This window comes from Condylura cristata, unplaced genomic scaffold (genome assembly GCF_000260355.1).
Source record: "Condylura cristata isolate star-nosed mole 26May11 unplaced genomic scaffold, ConCri1.0 scaffold00007, whole genome shotgun sequence".
Lineage (NCBI taxonomy): Eukaryota > Metazoa > Chordata > Mammalia > Eulipotyphla > Talpidae > Condylura > Condylura cristata.
The window spans coordinates 60,453,476-60,480,004 of NW_004567108.1; the positions used below are offsets into that span (position 1 = coordinate 60,453,476).

Below are 26,529 nucleotides of genomic sequence, written 5' to 3' on the forward strand. Positions count from 1 at the left end.
TTATTATTAAGTTGATAGTTAAAATTAAAGCATTTAGGGGCCTACCCTGGTGGCACAATGGGTTAAAGTGCAGCACTATGAAGCTAGCAGCAACCACTTCAGCAGAAGCTTGACCCCCAGCCAGGGAGATGACCCACATAGCATGGCAGACCACTCCTGTCTCCCCTCAGCAGTGTACTTCATTGATCTGCCTGTTCTGCTCCCCACTCTGTCTCTGGTGAATCCTCTTAACAACCCTGCAACCTCTGGCCATACCCCAGTTCTATATGCACAAATAAGTAAATATTTTTTTAAAAAAGTACTCAGAGCCCTCCCCTGTGGCACAAGGAGATAAAGCACAGCACTGTGAAATTATCCACAACTACTGCAGCATGAGTTCAATCCTTAACCAGAGAGGTGACCCACATGGTACAGCAGACCTCTCCTCACCTGCCTACTGCTCCCCTTAGCAATGTATTTCAGTAGATCCGCTTGTTCTGTTCCCCACTCTGTTTCTGTCGAATCCTCTCACCCCCCACACCTCTGGCCTGTACACCCCAGCAACTGTGTGAATTAAAAAAATAAAATAACTCCTTTAAAAAGTACATAATTTGAGTTTCCCCATGAAAATGATCACTAGAGGAAACCTAAACCTTGCAGTTAGTTACTATGACAGACCCAGTTATCTAGTCACCTGAATTAAAGATAAAGAAAAAAATGTTGTATGTACTAATAGAAAAAGAAAACTAGAATGCTAAAAAAAAGCTTTAGGTTCATCTTCAATTTATTATAAAAATTTAATTTTAATAAATATCTTTCTTAATTGTCACAGCCACAAAAAGTCACAAGATGCTATTTGCTAACCAATTTCCTTCTATATGTATGTCTCTAAAAGATTCACGTCCACAGCCACAGTCCTTAATAGAAAACAATAATATCAACTTGTTTCACAGAACATCGTGATGTAGAAAATGACACTACACACTCTACGGTGAAAACTGTTTGTCATGGAAGAAGAAGGATAAAAGAAAGTGCTTCTTCATTTTTTGACAATACAGCAAATAAAAAAGTTATTTGGGGAATGTCTGAATCACCAACCAGTGACATTTATAGAACAGATTTTCCTTGAGCTAATATCGGTTTACAATGGATTCAAAAGATGGGCTCACACCTCTGGAGATTTATGCTACCACCCTACCCCTACCAGGAACACACCTACACTGCTCCATCAGAGAACACTGGGCTCCCTCCACAACCTGCTCTCCCCCACCACCCCGACCCCTGCTCCTTCAGAAGTGTCAAGTCTACAGTCATATTTCTAGGTTTGTTTTTTATTTTTTTCTGATCCTTTCTTTATTTTTCTGTATTCCAGATATAAGTGAAACCATTCAGTATTTGTTCTCTTTTTGATTTATTTCACTTAGCATAACTCCCACCACTTCCATCCATGGTGTCATAAGTAGCCAGAGTTCATCTTTTTTTCTTATACCTAGTACTATTGTGTTGTGCAAATACACCATTTCTTTATTCACTCATCTATCCTTGGTCACTTGGGCTATTTCCATAAACTGGCAATTGTAATAGTGCTACAACAATCATAGCAGTACATATATCCTTTCAAATTAATTTTTTCTCATTCTTTGGGCGCATACTAGGAGTGGAATTTCTGGTTCATACTGTTTTTTTGTAAGTGCTTAACCAGTCTACATTCCCACGAACAATGTTTGAAGCTTCCTTTTTCTCCACATACTTGCCAATCCATGGTGTGTTGGTTTTTTTGGTATAGACCATTCTCACAGGTGTGAATTAGTATAACTTTTGATGATAAGTAATGATGATTTTTTTTGCTCAAGTTCTTAGTTTTCTTTTTGTTGAGTTTATGAGTTCCTTGTAGATCACAGATATTAGACTCTTGTCAGATGTATGATGTGCAAATATATTCTTCAGTACATTTATTATTGCAGGAATACTTTACCTATCTTTTCTTCACCTATAGCTATTGAATTCATTTTGAGTCAACTTTTGTATAAGTTATGAAATAGGGGTCTAGTTTTCATTCTTCTGTATGTGATTGTCTAGATTTCCCAATATAATTTTTTGAAGAGATATTCCATTCTCCTATATAAACTCCTTTGGTACAAATTAACTATTCATAAGGTGTGGGTTTATTTCTAGGCTTTCAATACTGTTTCACTGGTATAAGTATTTGTTTTATAAAATTTTGACTACTATGCTATGTAAACACTTTAAATTCTGGGAGTATGATAACACTTGTTTGTTTTTCCCTCAGGATTTCTTTGGTTATTCTGGGCCTTTTGTATTCTTCTTTGAAGAACATAATTGAAACTTTGATAGATATTGCACTGAATTTGTGTAATGTTTTGGATGAGAAGGCCATTTTAACAATGTTATTTCATCCAAGATATGAGCAGGGTATATTTTGAAGACTAGATTCTTAAATATACCTTTTTTTTTTCAGCTTAGGCTCTCTCGCAAGATGGAGTCATAGAGATACAGATAGAAAGTCAAGTAGTTTTCAATCTTAAATTGTTGTTGCCAAAAGTATAATACACCATAAAGGAAAACATTAATAACTTTAACTGTGCCCATTTGGTTTTTAAGACAATCGGAATTCCTGATTAAATTATGAAAAGCCAAATAGACAACATTCTAGAGAAAATGTCTATAGTTGGTGTCATATTTGGTATCTAGGTAATTTTCCTTCTATCTGCATAGTACATGTTAGCATGCATTACTGAAATTAGATAATTCTAATTGATAAATGGGGGGGGTGGTTAAAGATAACCACAAGCTATAACTTAGGTATAAGTAATCTAATAAATGCCTAAAACACTCCTGATTTAATTATTTCAAAGTACTACAAGGGTGATATTTTACATATGTGTATATTTAATATATAGATATGTGTATATAATGTTCAAATGGAATAGTTGTTACTTTTGAAAAACAATGACTATTCTAAAATCCTTTAATTATATTGCTTACTAATCTTAATTGCCCCAAATTCAAAAGACAGTTCCAAAGTGCATTTTGAACAAACAGAAAAGCAATTAGCCTAAATTAATTGCTTTGCTGATGTAATTTGCAGTAGGTATGCTTGGTGGTTTTGAAACTCCTGCCAGTGCTTTCACAACTTGATGTTCTGATGATTTTTTAGCCTATTTTTGCTCCAGAGCAATTAACCAGATAATTGTTCTAATGTGAACTGGCCTTAATCAGTATGTTTAGGTGCATAGCAGCAATTAATCAAATATTAAACATATATTTAAAGAGCAGCACTTAAAAGGGTTACAAAAAGAGTTAAAGAAAACTTGCAACATTTTTTCTCATATAGTCATACTTTTCTCACCAAGAAGCAGAAAAGGTTGTAATTGTTTCCTCTGGCTCCTTTCAATTAATACAAGGTAATCTTACATATGTAAGAGAAGCTAAGTTTCTGGTTCTCCCTTTAAACGTCTATTAAAAAGGCAAAACGCCATGAATCAGCATTAAGTTCCTATTCATTGTTCAAAAATGAGGAGCTGGCTTGCAGATAAATAGCATGCAATACATAAAGTTAGTTCTATCTGAATTGAGACAATGGCATTAAATCCTCACTTTATTGAGTATCAACTCTACTCAGAAATAAATAAATCAGGAGCAAGCGGACATATGAAACAATTGCCTGGATTTCAGTCAGAGTTCAACCAAATTTAAAAGATTTATTCATCTTACAAAATCAGCAGTTATAAGTCTCTTAACACCGGTGTATTAAATTACTTTTATGAATGGGTCCTGTGTGAAGTGCCAAGTGCTGAGGTGGAGGCAGAGGACCAAAGAAGATGACACAGGTCCCGCTTACAAAGAGAGAAAGCCATTAACAAAACATGGCGCAGGCATACAACCACCTCCGTCAGCATCAGAGGGCTGTGTGTGGATTCAGTCAGCATCCACAAAGTAACGTTTGTTACAACCACCTTTATTTTCATCTAATCTTTAAATAACAGGGAATTCACATTAGTTTTAGGGGAAATCATTAGTAGAGCAACATAGTTCCACACAGGATTTTTTGCCTTTAGTAACCAAGAAGTGATTTTATACTACCTCAAATTAAATATTTTATCAGTTGAGTAATGATATGCATAAACCCTTTTGCTTTCATGAAGCAAAAGAATCAGGCTGAAAGTTCTCTGTCATTCTTCATAATTTCATTTTTTTTTCTTAATTTCTGAAGGAACTGTCACATAGAAAACAGTCCAGGCACAAATGTGTCGGATCTGCCATTATTAATTATTACCAATCAAGTTCCAGCAATTTCTCCTCTGGTTAAACATGTGTGTACCTATCTTCTAAAGTATTTCTTTATGCCACTGTTCATAAAAAATTTTAGGCTGATGCAAAATCCCTTGTACTAAATTAATAACTAATCACAGGAGATATTTATCATCTCAAGGCTTTTACAAGAAAATTGTCAGATTTAATCACCTTTCTCATATTTTCACTATTTACAGGGCTTCATTTATCATACATTTTAACATTTTGACAACAGTGAGTTATTTTAATTACCATTTTTAGTTGGAGATTACACACCCTGAGAGAGAGCTGTAGGGAGAGATGACCAGAAATTTGAACAGCCAATAAATTATCAACATTTTCATCAATAAGTGAAGATTTTCTATGCTGTTGGCAATTGTAAAACAAGTTGAGGTTAGGAAATCTCCAAATTCATGAGTATAAAGAACTGCATTTATCATTACACAAAAATGTGTTCACTCTTTCCCAGAATTTCATCACAAATTCTGTTTCATAACACATAAAGCCTGTTGTCTAAACATGCAACTAAATGCTTAATATCTGTCAACCGATCTTCATATGTGTGCAAAACACAAAAGCAGCAGAAAGTAGAGTTATACACGCAGTAGTACCAGTAATATGATTCAAAAGAATCTCTTTTGATCATTAATTATCATTATCAACATCATAATTATCATATGTATATAAACGTTTCCAATATTTCTGAATATCAAATTCAGTTTCTATGCATTCTCTAAAACTGGAATTAAAAATCAAAGCAGGCAGAGATATCCATGTCCCATATAAATTTTCTTTTATGTGATTTTATTTACTTAAATGTTCAAGCACTATACACACTCACACACATACATCAGTTAGTAGTGCCTTTTAAATGTTGTTTAATAACTAGAGATATTGAATGAGCCAATATTAGACAACTAAAAAAAACATTAGTTTGAATATATCAAACAAATGGAAAATTCTATGGTTGTCTTAGTGGTGAATATGGTATAGTAGCATACATTTGAAGAGATGGAATCATACAGTACGGGAAACAAATACAATGTTATAAACCAAATCTGCCCTACCAAAACAAGATAAAACAAACAAAAAACAAATAGAAAAGGAAAAGTTTTTTAATTTGAATTAAAGTTTCTTTCATTTGAATGTGCTATAAATTTCATCTAAGCATAATTCCATAAGTCATCTTATCTGGAAAATTTCATCTTTTGCAAAAAAAATTATAAATCATATACAATTAGCAAAACTGTACAGCTTTTGTTATGGCAATTATTTCTTACCAAAGATACTGAAATTTTCAGTGAGGTTCAATTTCTTCCTTTTTTTTTTTTTAAAGATTTATTTATTTATGCAAACAGAAGTGGGGTATAGGCCAGAGGTGCAGGGGCAGTGAGAGGCTTCACCAGAGACAGAGTGGGGAGAAGAACAGGCAGATCAACAAAGTACACTGCTGAGGGGAGCAATGGGCAGATCAGCAGAGGACTGCCACGCTAAGCTCCAGGGTGGGGGATTGAACCAGCACTGAAGCAGCTGCTGCTAGCTTGCAGGGCTGTGCTCTCAACTGCTCTGCCAGCAGGGCGGCCCTCAATTTCTTCTTCTTCTTTTTTTTAAAGATTTATTTATTTATACATACAGAACTGGGGTACAGGCCAGAGGTGCAGGGCGGTGAGAGGATTCACCAGAGACAGAGTGGGGAGCAGAACAGGCAGATTGACGAAGTACACTGCTGAGAGGAGCAGCGGGCAGGTCAGGAGAGGTCTGCCAACCATGTGGTCACCTCCCGTGCAGGCAGAAATTGAACTCATGCGGAAGTGGCTTTAGCTTCTCAGTGCTGTGCTTTAACCCACTGCCCCACCAGGGAGGGCCCCAATTTCCTCTTTTTTACTCAATGACAACTACTCAAAGCATAAATCCAACATTACCTTTTAATCTACAATGGTTCATATTCATTACAACAGACAGGGAATGGATATAAAATATTTGTAAAAATAAAAATAAATAATCACATGCTTAATTAACTAACCTCTTTGAAATTCATATTTGCAGAGGATTTCACTCATATGTGGAATAAAAAAAAAAAAACAAAGGGACAGACAAATCTAAACAACAAAACAAAAACAAAAAACTTTAAAATCTGACCATGGAATTAAAGCTACCAAAAGAGGGAAGAGCCATGGACTATAGCAGAGGACAGCAGAGGCCTTGGTGGTAGCTGTGGTGTGCCACCCTAAGCCTGAAGAGTGTGCCCTCACATGCTTAAATCATGTAGTGTTTAAAACAATGCTATCTCAAAGAAACATCAAAAAAAGTGATTACTGTACTTCAAAGACTTCAGTTTTAAATTCATTTTTGATAACAACAATAAGCTAAGTGTGGTAAACACAAAAAATAGGCTAAATGCTCCAGAATTTACTAAGAAATAGAGTATTTACAAATGGGGTTGCTAGGAAAAATTGCTTTTATTACAAAATCACCACTTAAAATCTGCAAAGCTGAGATAGCTGAAAGATCTCCAAAACTTGTCACTTCTCAGCTATCCCATAGGGAAAAGAGAAGGTAGAATTCTAATGATGTTTGGAATGATCAAGCACAAGCACAGACAATCTGACATCCGAGATAGAAGGATCATATAATTTATCATCCAAACCAGGACACCTTGGAACACAGAAAGGTGTAGCAGCAGCACAAAGGCTAAACTTGGTTAGTACAGAACCCTAAACAGCAGAGGCTGCGTGCCCTGAGCTAATCGGCTTATTAGATCATCTAATTTTGAGGCAGAGTACAGTACTGGGAGACAGTGAAGCCCTCATGGTTAGAACTTAGACTTTGAACACACACAAAAAAGGGGTCCATTCTTGGTCCCACCACTAGTATTTGTGAGCTGTCTAACCTGTCTGGTACTGAAGTAATCCATTTAAAAGTAGGGTTAATACTTTTTTCCTTCAGGCCGTTGTAAAGATTAAATGAAATAATGTGTGCAAATACTTAGCACAGTGTCCCGCCACAGATTATAATAAATAGAAACTATTACTAGCTGTTGTTAAAAGCAAAAGAGAAAATATTATATACAACCTGATCTCACTTGCACTAGATAACTAAGATAACTAATCATAATTTCAGAGAGACGTTCTAATTAATTTCGTAGCTTGCTTAGAGGTCTGAATGATAGTTACTCCAAAACCATACTATCCTTCTAGGCATGGTCTTACAAATCGTTGTGAATACAGAATATAAGAGAGTGCCAATAATTATATCAACCTCAAACATGTATCACTAAGCTCAGAACACTCCATTCTGTCTTTAGCTCCCTCCTCCAACTCAAATACAATCAAATATATTTCACTATTACTTTTTAAAAAAATATATGAATAAATATCATAAGATAAATACAAAATTATGCAATAGATTACTGAAGCAAGCTAAAATTCAGTTTTACTAAACTTCCACACTAACCAGTCTCCAGCCACATTATTAGACATCAAAAGTATGCAGACAAGCTGCTCGGCATTCTACACAGGCAGGATAGAGCAGCTATAAATACCACCAAGGAGTTGCTTCAGTAGTCAGCATTTTTTTTTTTTTTTGCCTCTTTATTTCCAAGTTTTCAGGCTTTTATAGGAGAAAACTGTTCAAACTTCACACTCAATACTCCAAGGTGAAACTATTCCTCTCCTTCAGACCACTTAACTTTAATAGAAAACAAAATATTCTTAAATTCAAATTCAACTAGGCCTGTTAGATGTAGTAGATAGGTTTGTTCCTCTTGGGCAATTTTTAAATCTCGGTCTCTAGGAGAATTAAGTAATATTAAGGGATTGAAATGAAATAAAATTCTAAGTCCACTGTGACATGACATTCACAGGAAGATGGCAGATTATCCACTCAGTCGTCGAACACTTATAAATACAATATATAACATATGTTCACAAAACAATTCTTAGAAATAAAACACAATGGGCACTCAGCAAATATTTTATATCACCAACACCTGCTCAAATCCTCTCTGAACTTTATTTCTAAATGTCACCATTTTTTATTGAATCAATGGAAATTTAAAAGAAGAAACAGAATAAACATCCAGAGAAGATCAAGGGACTTAGAAAAATCTTTATAGAAAGCCTCATTGAGTTTTACATGAGCCACGGTGCTGTCAGTCTCTCTAAAAGTGGTCATGGAATAATCTGTCACACCACAACTTCAACCTAAACACACTTAAAATGAAGTGTGAAATTCATTTACAAGAAGACTATACACCAAAAAAGAAGGATACATTTTTTTAATGCAAAAACTAAAGCATGAATATAATACCTAGCACTACAAATAAATTTATTTTTAAATAAATTTTAATTCACAGATTTGCAGCAGGAGGGAATCTTTACTAAACTAGTTCAACTCTCTTTAAAATGAAGAGAACTTTTTTTGATGACACTTTTATTTGAACACCAAGTGGGAGTGAGTTCTCCACTGTGGAAAGCAGTCAATTTGAAAATGAAGGTTCTAACTTATTTTAAGCAGAATTCTGTTGCATCATCTAAATTCTACAAGTTGGCAAAAGTTATAATGCCTGAAATAATGAAGAAATAACTAAGGTCGACCAATTAATTTTGTTAATATATTTTATCAGACTCAATTTAAAAACAAAAACTATCTGATTTAAAATCTGATTTTCACAAGGGAGAATTCACGCAGAATGCATGGGATTCAGGCAGGTAATGTAAAAGGATAAATAATGCTGATGGGAGAGAGGAAACCTGGAGAATGGCCGCGGAGAACAGACATTCCTCATCCAGTAAGGAGAGCAGACATGAGAAAATGTAGGTTCGGTGTTGCTAAGGCCAAACCATTTCCAAGGAAATGTCCAAATTAAGAGTTTCTGTGTGAACTATTCCAATTTTTAAAGTATCAGCAACTAATTCATGTTTTAAAATATACTGCATAGGCCCAAATAAACAGCTTTGTGTATGACTCAAGGGTGGCCTTCCAGTTAGCAACTTCAAATAGTGTTACTTTACAGCTGGACTTAAAGAGGTAATATCTGCAGTTATTATTTTAAACACTCATAAATATAAAATGAAATAGCAACATATTGTGAATGCTATTTTATACTGAAAGAAACTGGTCACAATAGTGTAAGATTTTAACTTCTCCAAATTGAGGAGGTCCACTGAAGCAACAGCACCCTATCACATAAGATTTACAAGGCAAATTACTTCCTTGAAGAAAGTGTCATTAGCTATCAATATATAATAAATTTAACACATTTAACTTTTAAAGTCTGAAAGCTCAGAAAGTAAATCTATAGCTAAGCAAGTTCAGGAGTTGGCAACATAATTTACTTTAACAATCAACTTGGCTTTTGTTATGTTTCCTGACGTAAGCTGCAGTGTGCTACAGAATCATTCACTTATCTGATGCTGTTATCCTCTGCTGCTATCATAATTCATGAACAAGCCTGAGGAACTGTGGATGAAAGGATCATGTATTTGATAATGGATATACAGATCATATGATTCAACTTTTTTTTCAGAGTTAATGCTAGAAATTGAAAATGAAAGATTAATTCCTATTTGATAGGCAATTTAAAAAGTAAAAGTGGTTTTTGTAAGAAATCTATTAAAATCAATTAGACTTCACTTAAATTCTTCTTGGGAAAAACTACAAAAGGCCCACTATAAGTATATTGCTTTTAAAATGCTCAGAGTCATACAGGCTTCTTACATACCATTTTTTAACATCCAAAGCATATTTCCTTTGGACTTTGCACCAAACGTACAAAAAACGATGACAAACATGTTAAATAAAAAAATATTTTTATCAAATACAAACAAACATTTCAATCTACTCAGAATCAGAGAAAGCAGGGCAGACAAAATAACCAAATGTTTAATTTAAATCACTGATAGAAATAGTCAGTGTCCTCTTTTCATAAACCACTTGAATTTGATTTGTATTCAAAAGCAATGGTAAATGTCAAATGACTACTAGACCACCCTTCTGAATGAAAGAAAATATCATGCTGTTTAACTCTCTAAACACACACACACAAAAATGCTTTAAAAAAAAAAATGAAGAACAAAGTGTGTTAGTCACACAGATCAATTCAAGAACCACAAAATGCTAAAAGATGCATGAGCATAAAGTAAAGGCCTTCAATTACTACATATTTTGAAACTTTGAACTTTAAAAAAAGCTTACAGATAAGAACTTTTAAAATTCACAACAAATCTTATACCTAAAGATTTAAGAAGAGTATCAAAGTTCACCTTCATGTGAGGAATCCTTTATTAAAGCAAGCAGTATAAAACATATGGACTATTTCTAAAATAATATCTAAAAGGTTCTATTATACTTTCATTATGAAAGAAAATGAGATTTGTTTTTTTAACTACATATAGATATCAATTTTGTGTGAATCCCAGCCACAAAATGGAAAAATAACTCATTACATTGTTTTTCTTGTTTGTCTTCACCTTGTTTTTATTGCAGCAATGATGGGGGTGGGAGGTGAAATCCACTGGAAAAGCCAAGAAAAGTTAAACATATGACCTAAATTTCAGAGGGATAGTATGACCTTCTTCTGAGATGTTGAGAGGATACATTGCAAACTAGAGAAAAGTGCCTATCAATAACCTGGGTCATAAAGGCTCCTTTCCTCCCTAGTCTCCTTGTAAAGCTCACTATTAACTCACTCATTAAGTGTTATGTCACCTAAAAAGAGAACGCTTTGAAAGCAATGGGGACTCAGTATTCCACGGCCTGAGACACAGTACCAAGTATTTAGTAGGGGGTTAATACATGCTTCCTGATTTACTAGAGGATAATAATAATGAACAAATGTAAAATGGGTGCTAATTGATAGGCTAAATGCATTAGTGCATTCCAGTGCCCTCTATACAAAAGGTGACTAACCCATCTCAGCTAAGTGCTGAAATAATAATTAAGTCTGATGGGAAGTCCTAGATTTATACCAATATAATTACAAATATTACTTAGCTTAGTGATAGAGTATGGCAAGAACAATGAGATGAGTAATTTAGATGATACTGCAAAGTGGGTTTTAATGTTTGAAACTGCTATTACAGTACACAGGATAAGTGCAAGTAGTGTAATTAAAACCTAAGAGTCTAATCTGTAAAACCCAACTGTTCAACCTCATTAAAATGCATGTTTTCTCAATTAATCCAAACTTTTCCATTAAAAACATAAAAATACACTTTCATCCCTTGAAATAAATCTCAACATACATATATTTAAGATCAAATCCCAAATAATCATTATAGTTAAATAAGAAAAAAGTGATTCAAACAGCTAACTAAGGGTTTAAGTAACCAGGAGGGAAGACGAGGTGGGTGCCCTTTGGTAACAACAGATGAGAGGGGACCCTCTACTACCAAAATACAAATAATGTAAGCCAAAGTTTTCAAAAAGGAAAAAGGAAAAACAAGACAAAGACAAGATTGTTCACCTTTCATCAGTAAATCCTCATTCTAGCTAGGCAAGGATTTGAAAAGGTAGCAAAGTAGAAATCTCTGAAATTATTTATTAAATAATACAAACTAAACAAAACATTTGCTTAGGAAATAACCTTTGTAATCATATATGAACTGTTCTAATTTACCACCTTACTCCCCAATGACTGACTTTTCTGCACATGCTAGGTACACAGAAAATTGTTGAGGAATGAAAGGCAATTATTTTTATGAGCATTTTGTTATGGAACTAATTTTCTTTAAGTATGATGCACTATTGAGAAGTTTAATGCAATAATAAACTTATACTAGACACCTAAAAATGGCATAATAATGTTTCATTATTTACATGTTATGTTAGATGCTAAGAAAAATACTTAAAATTATTTTTAATTTGCCATATAATTGATTATGTTGAAGCATGTTTATAAGATTTTTACTTTAAAATTTTTATCAAATTTTCTTTAGATTTTAATATACTTCACACAGTGACTATTTCTCAAAGCAAACATCCTTTATAAATGATGACCTTGTGCCCATTTTAGAACACATTTCTCAGACAATTTTACAGAAGAGGTAAGTCAAAGGCTATCTCATGATTTGACAAGTAATGTGGTTATTTTAGAAAATGTCACTAGAATTTGACATAACAGAGGGAAATGGAGGTTTACATATTTTAAAGTACAAACAGAAATTAGAAGTGAAACTAGGGGATATGTCCTATAATCAAAGCATTATCTGAAATATATCCAATCACTACTCTTATTTGTGAAAAATATTTAAAACTAAGCAGATTATAATTTTAGTGCTAATAGCGCTTTCTATTTTGAATACACAGTATTTTTGATTATCTAACTTAAAATCAAATTTTTGACAAATTCTGCACAATAATCTTTTTGGATACCTATACTTAAAAACTGACCAAACTAATCAGTAGTATCACAGTAGTAGAGAGCTGTTTATATAATATAAAACCTAAAAATTTGTTTTACAAACTTCTTTTATCTTTTTCCTTCATGCAATTTTTCAAAGAAAAATGAGTTTGTCATTGTCTATAAGAAAAAACTACCCATTTTACACATTTTACTCTACATATCAAGCTGCCCAACATGTGATTTCCATTTTCAAAACAAATCATATAATGATGCAGGGAACAAAGTGTCATCATTGGGAAGGATAATGTTTGAAATAATATCTCAGAATCATTTTCTTGATAAGTGAACAGTAAATGACCACAAAGTTTGCAAAAATATTAAAGTGACAATATATCCTGAGTAGGCAACCAAGAAAAATTCAACAGATTGCTACTGTTGTCATTGTTAAGACATCATTCATGTTTTAGTACAGAAAAACCTTTTTGCAGATATATGTGATGAATGCATTAAAAGCATACATGTATGCAATAGATCACTTCAAAATTTAAACTTATCTATTTGAAAAAGCCTGGGCACACTGAAATTTCCCTAAAGCTGACATGCCTTGTTATAATGACAATTTGTATTTGGTACATGCTTTCCTCTGGAAAAGTGCTTTTAAGATGTGATAATTATTACCTGTCATTTATGATCCAGTTCAAACAGAGATTGAGAGAGCTAAGGTTTTTGCACCTCTTGACAATTTCCATCACAGTTTCATTATCCAGTTCAGTGATATGACGTAGGTCCAAGCTGGAAAGGTTTCTTAGCTAATGAGATAGATAAAATAAAAGATAAGGAAGGCAAATATTATATTCTTAATGATTATATAGTTCATTACATAAACTAAAAGATCACTATAAACATTTAAAATGGGTCTAGTTAAATTAAATTGCTCTGTATATAATATTTTATACTCTAAATTAGAATATTGTACAGAAATCTATAGTGACTATATCAGTGATAGTAAACACTGCAATAAAAATATTTTACTGAGATATCATCAGAATCAGTAGATAGTAAACTAGAAGTTGGGGAGGCTAATAAAAATATTAAGTACCCACAATTTGATGATTAATCTAACGATTAATCTAACTCTGTTCTTTATGAAGACATTTTTCTTCATAATTATGCCAATTGTTCTATATTATTTCCTCACTTTTTAAAAAATGAAATATAAGTAAGTAGCTAATTTGGGAATATCTTGTTTATATTTTATCAATGCACTTCAAATTGTATTATAATGGGGAAGGCACAATATTGAAAACAATGTAAAATGTTTTAGTAAAGATTTTCTTCAGGTAACACCTTACTCAGAGCTTCACTTTCTAGGCTCCTTTACTAATTTTCCTATCTTCCCCTAGTTTTTAGTATCCAAAAATATTCAATAATGTCATTTATGCTAAGGTTGTAAAATCTTAATATCCACTTCAAATAAGCTATTTTATTTTATTACTAACATGAAAAAAGTGAATCTTAAATATGCGGTAGAACAAATAATATTTTATTAATATATCCCAAAGATGTCTATGCCCTAAAATGTTACCTAATATAGCAAGAAAAGCTTTGCTGACATGATTAAAGTTATGAGTTTTGAGATGGCGAGTTAATCCTGGATTATCAGACACCAACAAGGTATCCAAGAATTCAACCTAATGTCACTCACTTCTGAAACTATCTGGAGATAGCACTAGGTAAAAAGTTCAGTCTTATAAGATAATCCTGCACTTCACACTAGTTACAAGCCCGGCTGTTAACTGTGCATATGACCAACTTGCTACAGATTCTTGGGTTCTTAAGATCTCTTCCTCATAATGCATGTGCCAGCCACAAGCCCAGGTAATTACCTGTATTTCTGGATGACTTTCTGTTATGAAAGACTCCCAGGGGCCCTCCCTGATGATGCAACAGACTAAAGCACAGCACTAGGAAGCTAGTCACAGCCATTTCAGCATGAGTTTGATCCCTAGCCAAAGAGGTGACCCACATAGCACAGCAGACCTCTCCTATCTCACCCGCTGCTCCCCTCAACAGTGTATATTTTTTGTCAATCTGCCTGTTCTGTTCCTTACTCTGTCTCTGGTGAAACCTCTCACTGCCCCTGCATCTATGGCCTGTACCCAAGTTCTGTATCCATAAATAAATAAATCTTAAAAAAAATAATAAATAAGACTCCCAGGACACCATCCTCAGGTTCTACTAATTTACTAGATGGCTCACAGAACAAAACTCATTTACTCACTAGATCACCATTATATTGCAAAGGAGTAACTAACTGAAAGGACATGCATGGGGCAAAGTATGGGGGAAACTCTAGCACTTCCATGCTCTAGGAGTGCCACTATCCCCAAATGTCCAGGAGTTCACTAATTGGAAGCTCTCCTGAAAATCCTGTCTTTGGGTTGATATGCAAGTTCCATTACACAGGCATGACTGATTTAGTCACTGACCACTGATCTATTCTTGGTTTCCCTGGCAAGCAGCCTTTATCCTTTGGTGTTTTACAACACCTACCTTCATATCATAGTAAGAGAGGCCTTTACTACTCTTTCAACATTTAGAAAATTGAAAGACTGTTGGGAGTTACAAGCCAGGGACTGTGGGACTGTGAATACCAAATACCTGTAACTTGTATTTCAGAATATGTCACCTGCAAGAAAACCTGTTCTTTCCTTGAGCCTCCAGAAAGGAACATAACCCAAAAAACACTTTGATTTTAGCCTGATAACTATGTGAATCTTCTGAAAATAAACGTGGGCAGTTTGAAGTTGCTAATTGTGTGGTAATTTGTTACCACAGCAACAGTAAAGTGGCACACAGCATTTCCAGCCCCATGAAAGAGCCCACCCAAGATAGTCAGTCTTCCCTAGGCCATCCTCAAAGCACGTAGTTTCTGCAGGAAGTTGACTCACAGGTTATAACCCAGCTGCCAAAGACGTCAGAGCAATGAGACAGTCAAGACCAACCGAAAAGTCAGTGAAACTTCAACCTAAAGGGAGATAAGACGTTGGAGTCTCTGTTGCTGTAGGACCAGGAGAGCAATACCACCTCAGGGAACTTTTCAATGATGGAAATTGTTGATATGTCTGTCTTCTGTCCCATGCAGTAACCATATGTGGTACTGGACATTTGAAATGTGACCACTGTGAGGGAGAACCTGACATTTTTTGCTCATTTACACTTAACTTGACTTATCTGCACTTAACTTTGCTATCTACATGTGGAAAACAGCTACAGTGTTGGAAGACCCAGGGAGCAAGCAAATCCTCTTCTCTACCTCCGCTCGCCATTGGAGAGGCTACTCAGGGGGAGGGCTCATGCAAGTCTCTACTTTCTGCTCTCAGAAGCCAGATGCAGAGCTAAGGAAAGAGACACAGTTAAGAGAGAGAACACATGAAAAGACCCATCACAGTAGGCAAATTCTTCCTAGACAGTGCACTTTGTCTTGCTGAGACAGCAAGGCCTGAGCACTCACAGAGATTTAGAAAACCTCTCTGTTCAAAGAAATCCGCAGATCCAGAATGCACTCAGGTTGGAGGCAGGAAAGAAGAAATGACTCTGACAAGCTTCCTTCTCCAGTTACCACAAACATCAGAACACGATCTATACTCAGCAACCAACTTACACTCTAAAGGGACAGACTCACTTTTATTAAGATAAATCAGATTGTGCTGGATGCTCAGAAAAGCTGGCCAGTCAGAAACTAAGCAGATTCCCTTTTTCCCATCTGGAACTGAGACTAAGTAGTTAAATTGCTTTCAGACCCTAAAAGACACACAAGAAAAAAAATCGAAAATCTTATCTAAACTTTTCTCTACAGATGCCGTTTGTCTGACATCCTGACCAAGTGACAGCACCAACCGTGAGCTGGGCTACAAGGCCAGCCGGTGACTGAAGATGCAAAGAAAGGTGCTACCCAGAAGCAGAGCACCTTGAAAAAAAAATGAATCCTTGCCCTGGATTTTTATAAACCAAATTTTTTATAATTGGTTTAGATACATGGAAGCTAATTTGTCCCATGACTACTATTACTATAATATGATTCTGTTGATCTTTTGCCCTTGTCTCCTGAACTACTTTATTTCCTTTGTCTCCAAAAGGTTGGAGACATTAAAATTCCAATTAATTGTAACTCAAGGATATAAACAATTGGGATTATAATCCAGTGACAAGCAGTCATATCTCAAAATAGCTAGGGAAAGATTTTGCTGCTTTATGGGCCTCAAACCTTCTCCCCTATTCAGCAGTAAGCACTTACAGAAGACACACCTCCTTAGAAACTCAAGAATGAAGAGTAGGATAAAAACTGAGGAGGGATCAGTCACCACTCTGGTAACCATAAACCCCTCCTCCTTGCCCTATTCCAATCTATCTTTTTAATATAGACAAAATCAGAAATCTAGTTAAAACCACCTGAGACCAAGATGGAAATAAAAGTCAGAGTTAAGCCAAAGACTCATTATCATAGTAAATAAAACATCCATCAGTGGCAAAACAGGTCCAGTCAAAACCAAATGTGGATCAAAAGCAGGGTGGAAACCTCTGCAATTTCTCTGAAATTCTACAGATACAGACTCTCTAGGCACGCCACCTCCCCCACTACTCCACTATTTCACTCCCTTTTTCTCCCCAAATCAGAAAGATAGCATTTGAGACAGTAGTCTGATAATTACTCAAGTTGCCAGCTCTTGATTAAATCTGATTTCCTGACACCAACTCTTGTCTATAGTTTTGACTTTTGGCAGAAAGCAGCATGACGCAGGATCCTGTAGCATCCTGGAGGGCTGCCTCAGTCCTCTCTCTGGTAATTATATAGTCAACAGCACACCCAAAGTCCAGAGGTGGTCCAGCTCTAATGGTCTAGCCCAAACATGGCCCCTGCACCCTGTCACTTATCTCTCATTGTCAGTAAAATAAGCTGATGGCAAGGAAAACAAGATATTTTTGAATACCCAAAGGAGAGAGAGTTAAAGAATTACATAAAATATAAACAGCAAAACAAGTTTCTATAATTCTGATGTCACTAAGATGACCTTAAGGAATCAAAAAATTAATACAAATGCTCCTTCTTTTGTCTTGTACCCTCCCAGTTCTCTAACATCTCTCAATGTTTTGGGCATAGAGTAATGTCTGGATTTGGAGCAAAGTCCAAGGTTGAGTTGAAAATCAAAGTCTTTATGAAGGAGCAGGGTAAAAGAGGATAATGAAACAGGAAAGATGGCAGTACAACCAAATGGTTAAGTCTCAAATATCCAATTATATTTGCATTTTTGTTATTTTTTGTAAGTGGTAGTATATTATTGATCCAGAAGTAGCTGAAATTACTTTGCCCCCACTTGCTCACTGAGAAACACAGTGAAGAAATAAACAGATGTGGTAGGTAGACTCAATCCCTTTCAAAACCCTTGTCACTTGAGAACAGGCAGGGCCTTGAATTTGATGGGTTCAAAGGTGGCCATAATAAAGGGGGAAACAACTGACATTTAATTACTTAAAAAAGACAAACCTAGAAGTATCTGATCTCATCAGTTTAGTCTTCCAATGGCTCTAGAGGTCAGACAGTATCTTGCTGGCCTTGAGGAAGTAAACAGCCACACTGTGAGAAGGACACTGAGAGGCCCTGTGGCCAGGACTTGCTAGTGGTCTCTAAGAGCTGAACCCTTCCCCAGTTGATGGCCTCCAAGAAGACGGGACTTCAGTACTATTTCTATGAAGAATGGAATTCTAACAATAACATGAGCTTGTGAGCAATTTGAAGCTGTCCCAACTGACACCTTGATTGGAGGCTTAGGAGATCCTGGGCAGAAGTCTTCAGCTGCTAAGAAGGATACTTTCTGGCATGGCAGTCAATTTTGATGTAACCATTACTATTAGCTTCACATAGCTGGTGGAGAGAAGAGGGAGGACAGAGAAGAGGGAGACTTGCTAAATTTGTTTCCTCTCATATTTTTTTATTCACCAGTCCGTCACATAACTAGTGATTGGGGAAGTACAACTTCACACCTCCATATGTGTACACCCACCCAGCACCAAATCCAAAGAGCCACAAACCTATCACTTTCCCCACCCTCTGGTAACAGGTATATGTTTTCACAAAGTCTACAAATTACTTTTGCTTTGCCAGTTCATTTTCTTAGATAATTTTTACCATAAATGCATGAAGCCATCCAAATCTTTTTACTTTTGACTTATGCATTTAGCAAAATCACCTCAAGATCATCCATCTTTGTTCTAAAATGTAGTATATCAATTTTTAAGAAGCTGAACAGTATTCCACTGAATATATATATATATATATATGTAATATACAGATATAGATATATATTGCATAATTTTTTATCCAGTCCTCCATAAATGAGCATTTAGAATCCATGACTTGGCTACTGTGATTTATTCTGCTATGAACATAGGGGTGCATAAAACTGTGTGGCTTCATATACTTTGGGTAAAGTACTGAGAAATTGTACTGATGAACCATAAGGCATTTCCCTTTTCTAAAATTGTTTTATCATGTCCCATACCAAAATTAAATTTGGACCAAATTATATGAGGGTTCTTTTCCCTCCTCATCCTCACCAACATTTGATATTTCCAGTCTTGTCTATAATCAGTTCTCACAGAGGTGGGATAACATCTTATTACCTTTTCAATTTTTTCTCCTTGATAGTAAGTGATATTGTGTATTATTTAATACTTATTATATATATCACTTATTATTGAGTGATATATATATTATTGTGATTATATATATATTATTGATTGACATACATAAATCTTCTCTGGAGGGGTGCCTATTTAGGCCTTTTGTCCATTTTTTCCTTGGGTTGTATTTTATTTTGTTACTGAATTACATTACTTTTCTACATGTTTTGGAAATTAAACCCTTATTGTATATATGATGTTCAACTATCTTCTCCCAATATACAGGCTGCTTTTTTGTTTTTTGTGTATGGGTTTCTTTTGTAGTAAAAAAAGTTTTCTATTTGCTTGTTTGATTTAGCATCATTTGTTTACCTTTTCTTGTCCTTGCCTATTGCTCTGACTAGGATTTTGAAAACTATGTTGAAAAGTAGTGATGAAGATCAACATTCTCAACTTTCTTGATTAAGGGAAATGTTTCCTTTTTTTTTTTTTACCAGGGAACATGAATTGGTTGTTGGCTTATATACAGTCTTAATATGTTGAGGTTAAGTTCCTTTTATACCTGTCTTATTAAGAATTATCATAACAAGGCTCTCCCTGGTGATGAAATGGGTTAAAGCACAGCAACATGAAGCTATCCACAGTCACTGCAGCATCAATTGGATCCCTGACCAGGGAGGAGAACCACATGATGTGGCAGACCTCTCCTGACCTGTCCACGGCTCCCCTCAGTAGTGTATTTTACTGGATCTGCCTGTTCTATTGCCCACTCTGTCTCTAATGAGTCCTCGCACATCCGGCCCAATTCTTGTATGCATAAATAAATCAATCTTTAAATTTTTTTTAATTATCATAATAACAAAGAATTACTATAAGTGGACACTGAATCTTAGCAAATATTATAAGTGGGCAATGAATCCTAGCAAATGTTTTTTCAGTTATCTACAGAAATGATCACATGATTTTTATCTTTCCTTTGCTTGTGGTAAATGCACTGATTAATTTGTATATGTTGAAGCAACTTTACAATCCAAGAATGACACCTAACTGTCAAGTTGAATGGGTCTATTAATATATTAACAAGTTTTTATTGAGAATATTGGCATCTATACTCATCAGAGATAATGTCTATAGTTTGTGTTTAATGTACTGCCCTTACTTGGTTTTGGGGTCGAGATAATGTTGACCTGCTGAGATTTGTTTGGGAATTTTTCAATTTTTTGAAGAGTATGAGAAGGAAAGGTAATAGATCTTTAAAGATTTGCTACCATTCATCCATAAAACTCTCTAGTCCTGGCCCTCCCTGGTGGCACAGCTGGTTGAAGCACAGCACAAAGAAGCTAAAGCCATGCAGCATGAATTCTATCCCTGCTGGCCCTCCACATGGCGCCAGAGTCCTCTCCTGGCCAGACTGCTGCTCCCCTCAGCAGTGTACTTCATCAGTCGGCCTGTTCTGCTCTCCCCACTCTGTCTCTGGTGAATCCTCTCACTGCCCCTGCATCTCTGGCATGTACCACAGTTCTGTATGCACAAATAAATAAATCTTTAAAAAAAAAATAAACAATTCTCTAATCCTGGATTTTTGTTCTTAGGGGGACATTTGACTACTCTTTCATGTTCTGTGCTTTTGATATTTCCATTTTAATTATCTATTTCATAAATTAGAAGGTGTGTAAGTCTAAAAATTTGTTCATTTTTCCTAGGTTGACCAACTTTTTGTGGGTAATATAGTTGTCCATAGTATTCTATTACGATCCTTTCTATTTCTGTGGTTTCAGTAATTTTGCCTCTTTCAGTTTTGTTTTTTCTTATTTGGGATTTCTTACCTTTGAATGAAGCTACTAATAGGCTTATAATTTGGTTTATACTTTCAAAAATATAAAAGTCTTTTGGTTTCATTTCAAAGGTGTTTGTACCAAATTTTTTATTTCTATTTTGTTTATTCCTGCTCTAATATATATTATTTGTATCCTCCTACTGATTTTTGGTTTTGTTTGTTTTCCCTTACCTAATTTCTTCATATGTAAATCTAGATTGTTTGAGATTTTTGTTAATAAGGGCCTGTATTGCTATATACTTCCTTCTTAGTACTGCTGTTGGCACATCACATAGTATTTGGTAGCTTACCTCTTTATATTCTTTGTATCAGATACTATTTGATTGCAATTTGATTTCTTTGTTGACCAAGCAGTTATTTAAAAGCATTTTGCTTAGGCTCCATACACTTGTTTGATTGTTTGCTTTTCACATATTTCTTTGTGTGATTGATTTCTAGCTTTAAAATAGTGTGATGAGAAAAGATGGCTAATCTAAATTCCATTTTGATGTATAATTTTGAGACATGTTTTGTTTCCCAGTCTCTGATCTATATCCTTGAGAAAATTCCATGTGTACTTAAGAAAACTTCCTTTTGGAACAGAAGGTTCTGTAGAGATGTCAATTAAGCTCATCTGATCTGCGGCTTCATTTAAGGCCATTATTTCCTTGTTTAGTTCCTATCTGGATAATCTACCCATTGATGTAATTGGTATGTTGAGATCTACTATTGGTGTGCTGCTGTTAATATATTGCTTTAGTTCTGTTAATAAGTATTTTATATAACTGGGTGTACTTGTGTTAGATGTATAAACATTGATGACAATTATATCTTTCCTTTTTGCTTTATATTTTTCTAATGAATCATCCCCTTGATCATTTTGTAATGGCTTTTGTCACTAAGTATGTTTTTTGACTAAAAGTGTAATATATCAAGTATGAGAATAGCACATTCTATGCTTTTCTGCTCTATACTTTTACTTGACGTCTAAGTTTCTCTTCTGATCTGGAGTTTCTTGTATACATATTATACTTATTCTTTAAATTGTCAAGATCAGACCACTCTTGTCTAAGTGATTATTGATATATGGGGTTTATTTACTGACATTTTTATTTTGTGTTTTGATTGTATTATCCTTCTATTATTTTATTTTTATTTTTAAGATTTTATTTATTTATTCATACAGAACTGGGGTACAGACCAGAGATGTGGAGGGTGAGAGAATTCACCAGGGGAGCAGAACAGGCAGATCGATGAAGTACACTGCTGAGGGGAGCAGCGGGCGGGTCAGGAGAGGTCTGCTGCGCCATGTGGTCACCTCCCGGGCAGGCGGGGATCGAACTCATGCGGAAGTGGCTTAAGCTTCTTAGTGCTGCGCTTTAACCTGCTGCACCACCAGGGAGGGCTGTATTATTTCATTTTTTATGTGTTTCTACCTGCCTTTTCATTTGGATGGTTTTCCCTAATGGCTCTATCAGATTCATCATTTCCTTTTGGAAGTATATCTTTTATTTTGTGGTTATAAAGAGGGTTGTATTAGAGCACATCTTAAATAGTTCACACGTACTGGTATTTACTTCTCATCATTTCACTATACAGTGCTTGTCTTCTCTTCCTACCTGTGATGTTTTGTTGTGGCTGTCTCATTATATTTTATTTATACTTCTGATTCCATATTACTATTGTTACTTTTTCAAGGTTTTGCTCTCTTGTTCTTTTCAACACTCCTTATAGGTCACATTAGGAAAACCATGATTTCTCCACCATATTTTAATAACAATATTATAGCATAGAGCATTCTTGTTTGGTAGATTTTACACATTGTTTCTCAAATGGCTAAAAGATGGAATTACCCCATGACCCAGCAATCCTACTCCTGAGTATCAACTTAAAGGACATAAGAACATTAATTAAGGGTGGACACCTTCACCCTCATGTTTACTGCTGCTCAATTTACAATAAGGAAGATGTGGCATCAACCTAAATGCCCAAAAATGGATGACTGGATTAAAAAGATATTGTACATATACAAATGGAATACTATTCAACAATCAAAAAGATAAACTCATGCCTTTTGCAGCAACATGGATGGAGCTGGAAGGAATCATGCTTAGTGAAATAAGCCAGAAAGAAAAAGAACCAGGTGGTTTCATTCATAGCAGGAGCATAAGAGATCAGGATTTAAAAAAAAATGAAAAAGCAACCTTAATAAAGTAAAAAGGAAAAACAACAAACAACTATACAGTAGAGACATTTTACAGGGTGAAAAGAGGAATAGGATCAAAACTGTAGTGGGAAGAGCATGCAGGACTATGGTGAGGGCACATGGGTGAACGGTGATGGGACATCCATGGTGATCACAACTGAGGAAAAAACGCACAAAATGAAGAATGATGTAAAAATAAATAAAAAAGAATAGAAAAATGTCATTCAGTCTCTTCTAGTCCTAACTGTATCTGCTAAGAAAACTGATTAAAGTATGAGTAAGTTGCTTTTGTATGTTACCTTTATGTTCACCTAGCAGCCTTTAATATATTTTATCAGTCACTTCTTTAATAATTTAACAGTAATGTATCTTGAAAGTTGGTTTGTATTTAGATATTTGGATATTGTTTCAGCTTTCTGAATTTCCATGTTCAATTCCTTCACTAGGTTTAGGAAGTTCTCAGCTACTTTTTTCATTTAATAAGGTCTCCACTCCTTTTTCTCTTTCTTTTCCTTCTGTATTCTTCACACATTATTCTCATGTTTCCTCTTCCATGGAGTCTGATATTTCTCATAGACTTATTTTTCCTAAGTCTTATTTTTCTCTTTCTGTCTCTTTGACTCATCTATACATTTCCAAATTCTCTTCTGCCTATAAAATTTGCCTTAATGTGCTTTCCATATTTGCAGTAGTATTTTTCAGGATCTTTTTAGCATCTTCAATCTCTTTAATGAAGAAGTATTTTGTTCCTAAATCTCTCTTCTAAAATTCTGCACATACTTTTTCTTTCTGTGTTTAACTGAGCTGCTATCACCTTGTTGTTGTTACTGTTTTAAGATCATTATTCTAGAATCATTGTCTATTAGGTCCTTGAATGCTATGTGTACCATATCGGTCCTTGAATTTCTATTTTTCTTTTTCGGTTTTCAAACTGTGTACATATTTTTCTTGTCTTCAAAGTACGTGCGCTTCTTTATTTGCCTTTTCCAGTTGGGGCGCTTTGGCTTTAATTTTGTTAGTGTATCTTCTTTACCTGCTGGTAACAGGTGAGGGAGGCGGATGTTCGATTTCAAAGACCTGGCATCAGTCTTGGTAGGGTGGAATATATCCAGGCAGAGATATTTACCACGTCTTTCTTTACTCTGCAGGGTAAACACTCTTCACTGTTTCATGGACACAAACTACAGGGTCCTACCCTCTTGCCATGTCTCTCTGTAGATGCTCAGGGCAGCAGGCCTTTTTCATTCGGATCTCACAACAGGAAATGTGGAGGGAGCTACCATACCCACATACACTTGTGCCAGTGCCTGTGTGTAATGCACCTTGGTTCACTGAAAGAAATAATTCCCTGTGCATGATCTGTGTCTGCCCCACATCTTGTTCAGCTGCTGGTCACTGCCCTGGCCACAAATCCCTTGCCCTCTCCTCTTCCTACTTACCCCAACAGCAAGTCACCAACCTCAAAGGAAGACATCAGTACCCCATCACTGATATGAATTGATGAAATTGTCTGACAGAAAAATTTAGTTTCTCTATAGTTGTATTTAAGAAAGAGGTTTATCATAATCATCTTATTCTGCTATGTTATGGGTAGGCTGCCTAAGTTTCTAAAATCAATCCTCATTCATGGAAACAATTCATACATATGTTTGGACAGACTCTGATTTTTACTTGAGTCACTTTTTCAAGTCACATGATTCCTATACATATATTAATACTGCAAGTTATCTGTCATTTTACTTTATTAAATTTACTTTTCACAATATTTTGCGTTGGGGCTGGAGAAGGTGTTAAACAAATTTTGGTTTGCTATTTTTTTTTTATTCTTGATGAAGCAAAGATGCACATGTACATGTACATGTCAAGGGCCAGAGTCACTCTTAAAATTTGGTATCCCTCTTGTCAATGTTCCCCTTATTAATAAACAGAGTATGTTCCCTCTACTGCTATTTCTACCATTTTCTTAAATCCTTTAATTTTTACACTTAGCTTTCTTTACAGGGCCTTTTTTATATTGGCACTGAAAATGTTTTCCTCATTGTCAGAGTTGTACTGTTGTGGGTCATGTTAAGAAACAATAGCCTTCTTGAGTTACAAGTGACGAGTAGTTTACTGAACTCATATCTAGACCACAAGCTCATGGCTTTAAAACAAAATCAGAAACACATGAAGTGCACCATAGAGCTGCTTGATAATACTTTGAAGTATGTCTATAAAACTTAGGAATATTAAGAATGAGTTTTACTCTATGTTACCATATGCATATGTGAAGTGTTAGCTATAGTCACATATACTATACACACTGCTTCACTTTATATTCCTAATCACCCTTTTTTACTAGGAAAACACAAAAGAATAAATATTTTATCTAGTCATATCACCATTTCCTACACATGTATACTTGGGCACAGCACAGCTTCCATACAAATTTTCCAAAGTTTTCTATGTACATTCTACACCTCTTCATTCACTGTAAAATTTCTCTTCATCACAACAGGGTGATTGTACTTAATCCCATAGAACTGTTCACTTATAAATTGTTAAAAAGAGTAAACTTTGTTGTATAATTTTACCATAATTAAAAAAAAAATCACTTATCAACCAGGACATAGTAAAAGGTCACTATAAAGGATGTTGAGAAGAGAATTTAAAGTAGTTTCTTCTTGTCCTGCCACCTCACCTTGGAGAAGATAACCAAGGACCAGCGATCTGACTAACCTAATAAAGTACAGGTAACGGGAAAAAAGAGATTAGCAAGTCTAAACTATTTTATGGATTTGGGGAAGTCCACAGATATATTGTAGAACAACAGAATAGGAAGAAATATTTCTAGTAAGTAGCCATGTGTGATAAAACTCTAATTTTATGCATTTGACTCAGAGTTTTTAAAAATTCTACATCCAGGACCATTTTTCAGAGCACATGGGTTCACTGATGACACTGGGTCTATATGGCTGATACTTCCCTGCACTTAGTGTCCACAAATGGAACAATTCTCACTCTTCTAATGGAGCATAAACTCTTACCAGAGGAAACATTCATTTTGATGCTCACATTCCAGCATTCTACTGAGATTTTTAAAATTGCTGTACTCTTAGATTCAATTAAGACTCATTTTGTTCATTTTGCTAGAAGCTGACTATCACTGACCACACTCATGTGGACATTACGGTCAGTTGTACTTGAACT

At 35.1% G+C, this 26,529-nt stretch overlaps 1 protein-coding gene across 1 annotated transcript in view; it reads right to left on the bottom strand.

Moving 5' to 3' along the window:
- Positions 1-26,529, bottom strand: part of FBXL17 (F-box and leucine-rich repeat protein 17) — a 514,059-nt gene that overhangs the window by 308,308 nt on the left and 179,222 nt on the right. Inside the window, exon 7 of the mRNA XM_012721780.1 lies at positions 13,316-13,446. Within this exon, the coding sequence (XP_012577234.1) occupies positions 13,316-13,446 (131 nt within the window). The remainder of the gene's footprint in view (positions 1-13,315; positions 13,447-26,529) is intronic.